Source organism: Mya arenaria, chromosome 13, assembly GCF_026914265.1.
Source record: "Mya arenaria isolate MELC-2E11 chromosome 13, ASM2691426v1".
In the NCBI taxonomy this organism is placed as follows: domain Eukaryota; kingdom Metazoa; phylum Mollusca; class Bivalvia; order Myida; family Myidae; genus Mya; species Mya arenaria.
This window is the reverse complement of record NC_069134.1, coordinates 12,654,885-12,657,848: the sequence shown is the minus strand read 5'-3', so window position 1 is coordinate 12,657,848 and position 2,964 is coordinate 12,654,885. Positions and strand designations below refer to the sequence as shown.

The following is a 2,964-nucleotide window of genomic DNA, read 5'->3' as shown; positions in this document are numbered from 1 at the left end:
CTGTGACTGGTGGATACGATAGCTCATGGGGAGAAAATAAGATAGTGGGTGGCCGCTTCCAGCAATTCCTCTTGTAACGAATCATTTATACCAATTCGAACTATAAATGAGTCTATTGAGGTTGAAAGTTGTGAACAAATTGTTTAAACTTGAAGTTGTTTAATGTATAACTACGAAGCAAATCGTAATATGAGACATTTTCTCTTTCGACAAAACATATTTTGGAATACTTAAATGCAATATCGTTATAAGTAATTGTGCAAAAAATAAATATTAACATTACAAAAGATTGAATTGTGCAATGAGATTTGAAGGAGGGCAGCCTGTCATGGACGTTCGCACGAACAGCTTTGAGCATCAGGCATACATGGAGCAGCGGCTACACCAGAGCAACACCTCGCCAACTGCAGGTAGTGACCCGCCGATGAAAAACATTGACCATGGAATATCCGTAGATTTGACGGTTTCTAAAAACAATACTTGCATTACGGAGTCTCGAAATCATGTGGCAAGCGCATTTAGTAAAGAAATTTCCAGTGTTCAAACACCGGCTGGTTTTAACGTGACAACCCCGTATTTATTTCAAAGAACGGACACCAAAGAGAACTCAACAGAAAATTTGGATCGTTATCCTGCGCGTTCCTCAACCCCAGTGGAAAGTTTCGACAGTGATCACGAGGAGCTGGATCCCGTGGGGGACGGACAGGGCTCGCTCGGATCCCCCGCGCAGTCGCCTATTGCGTCGCCGGCATCTCCAGGATCCGACATTGACGTGTCGGCAGAGTGTGGTGAGTTTCACGACGATTCAATGGAGGATGGTCTTTCTATGAGCGAGGCGAACATGATCATGTCGAATGCCTCTGGGACAAATAACAAGAAAAATGGCAAAGCAAATCTAGTTAAACCGCCATATTCTTATATAGCGCTTATAACAATGTCAATTTTGCAGTCGGACCAAAAGAAATTGACATTGTCGGGAATTTGTGAATTCATTATGAACCGGTTCCCGTACTACCACGACAAGTTTCCTGCCTGGCAGAACAGTATCCGTCATAATCTTTCTCTAAATGACTGTTTTATCAAAATACCCCGTGAGCCGGGAAACCCGGGCAAAGGCAACTACTGGACTCTGGATCCTGCCAGCGAAGATATGTTCGACAACGGGAGCTTCTTACGCCGACGGAAACGCTACAAGCGTCAGCAGCTGGAGCAAATGATGGCACAATCCTCTGGCTACATGAGTGGCTCGCAGTCGTTTTTCCACCATCACGGTTTCATGCCCCAGAGTTCACATTCCAGCGGCATGAGCGTTGGCGGGTTTCCCTACCCGTACATGTCGGGATCATTGGCGTCACATCTACCATATGTCACACAGAACGAGCTTGCACGTGCTCAGAGCGAAATGGCGCGTGCTCAAGTCGGACACCACCCCGCCTACCTGTCACCTCCAATCAGCCATTCGCTCTCAACGTCGCCTGTTCATCCACTGACGCCATCTCCCGTTGCAAAGTCACCAGTGGCGTCACCGACGTCAACATCATCAACGTCCTCATCTACGCCAAAGGCATTCTCTATTGACAGTATTATCGGCAATAAACGTGACACTTCAGGAAAGAAGTCGCCACAGTCTAGTCCACCACCACCGGCGTCAATAACGTCATCGGCACCATCAGCTATCTTGCCGTTCAAAACAAACATTCCTACGGTAGCTGGATTGAACGGCATAAACCCCCTGGCGGCGTCACTCCGCGCAGGGGCCATTGACATTGGGCGCTTTGGAAACGGAAGTGCTTACTTGGCTCCCTATATGAATCAGGCGGCCGCAGCGGCCGCAATGAATGCTCTTGACATTGAAAAATACCGCCAGTACCTACAAATGTACGGTCTGCAAGGTTTGCATGCCTGGCAGAGGTGAGATCGCATCATAGGGCAGTGGTAGGCTATATTTCGTTTCAAAACATTAAAATGTAGTACTGTGTATTTTGAGGAGCTATTGAAGCTTATATAGATTTTACTGAAAAAAAAACTTATGACATTTATCTTATTTTAAAAAAGCGCCCTAATTCTGATTTACATGTATTACACATCTGTTGAACAGCATTTGAGAAGGTCAAATCAATTAGAAAATTATTAAAAATGCATCGGTATTTTATGAAAATAATTCTTATTTATTTAAATTGCATACATGAATGTGTGCTTAGTCTACCTCAGAATATTTATTTGATATGACTTGTATCAAATGCAATATATACTACTACACAATACATAAAACCAAAGCATTACCAAAGAATTTGACATTTTCATAGATTTTTATTTTTGTTTTCTAACATTGTGTTTATACAATATGTTGATTCATGTAACGTTTTTGTATATTCTGTGCTTGTGGTTTATGTAACTCTTAAATCTGTATGTTAGGTTATAATTCTGTGCTATTTCTTTATAATAATTTACATCTTGTTTTGTAAATGTTACTTGATGGTAATTAAATATCACATAAACATTAATTTGCTGTTGATGCTTTATTCGGTTCTCAGGGAAAGTAATCCACATACACGTTCTTCTGTGTACCTTTTTAATATGCTTTAGGCCGTCGAGGGCCTTTTGAATTAAGCATGTTTTTTTCCAGGATATTTGTTGAACTAGATAAATTACTAGCATACAATAAAACAGTAATATAACGATCTGTGCAAAAATACAACAACAACAACAACAACAACAACAACAACAAGTTAAAAGATCTGAAGGACGAAGGCGACAACAATAATTATCATGTTGGCAATAATAATATGAAAATAACATAATATTAATAATAATAATAATAATAATAATAATAATAATAATAATAATAATAATAATAATAATAATAAAGATGATGATGATGATGATGATGATGATGCTGATGATGATGATGATGATGATGATAATTAAACACTTATTTTTTATTTTAACTGTATCTTTATTTCT

At 40.0% G+C, this 2,964-nt stretch overlaps 1 protein-coding gene across 1 annotated transcript; it reads left to right on the top strand.

The window, feature by feature from the left end:
• The first annotated feature begins 301 nt into the window (after positions 1 to 301).
• LOC128215033 (forkhead box protein D1-like) lies at positions 302 to 1,915 on the top strand. Its single transcript, XM_052921765.1, has one exon. The coding sequence runs from the start codon at positions 302 to 304 to the stop codon at positions 1,913 to 1,915; it is 1,614 nt and encodes a 537-aa protein (XP_052777725.1).
• The last annotated feature ends 1,049 nt before the right edge of the window (positions 1,916 to 2,964 follow it).

Coding starts and splice junctions, on each gene's coding strand:
- LOC128215033 (XM_052921765.1), top strand. CDS start 302: ATGAGATTTGAAGGAGGGCAGCCTGTCATGGACGTTCGCACGAACAGC.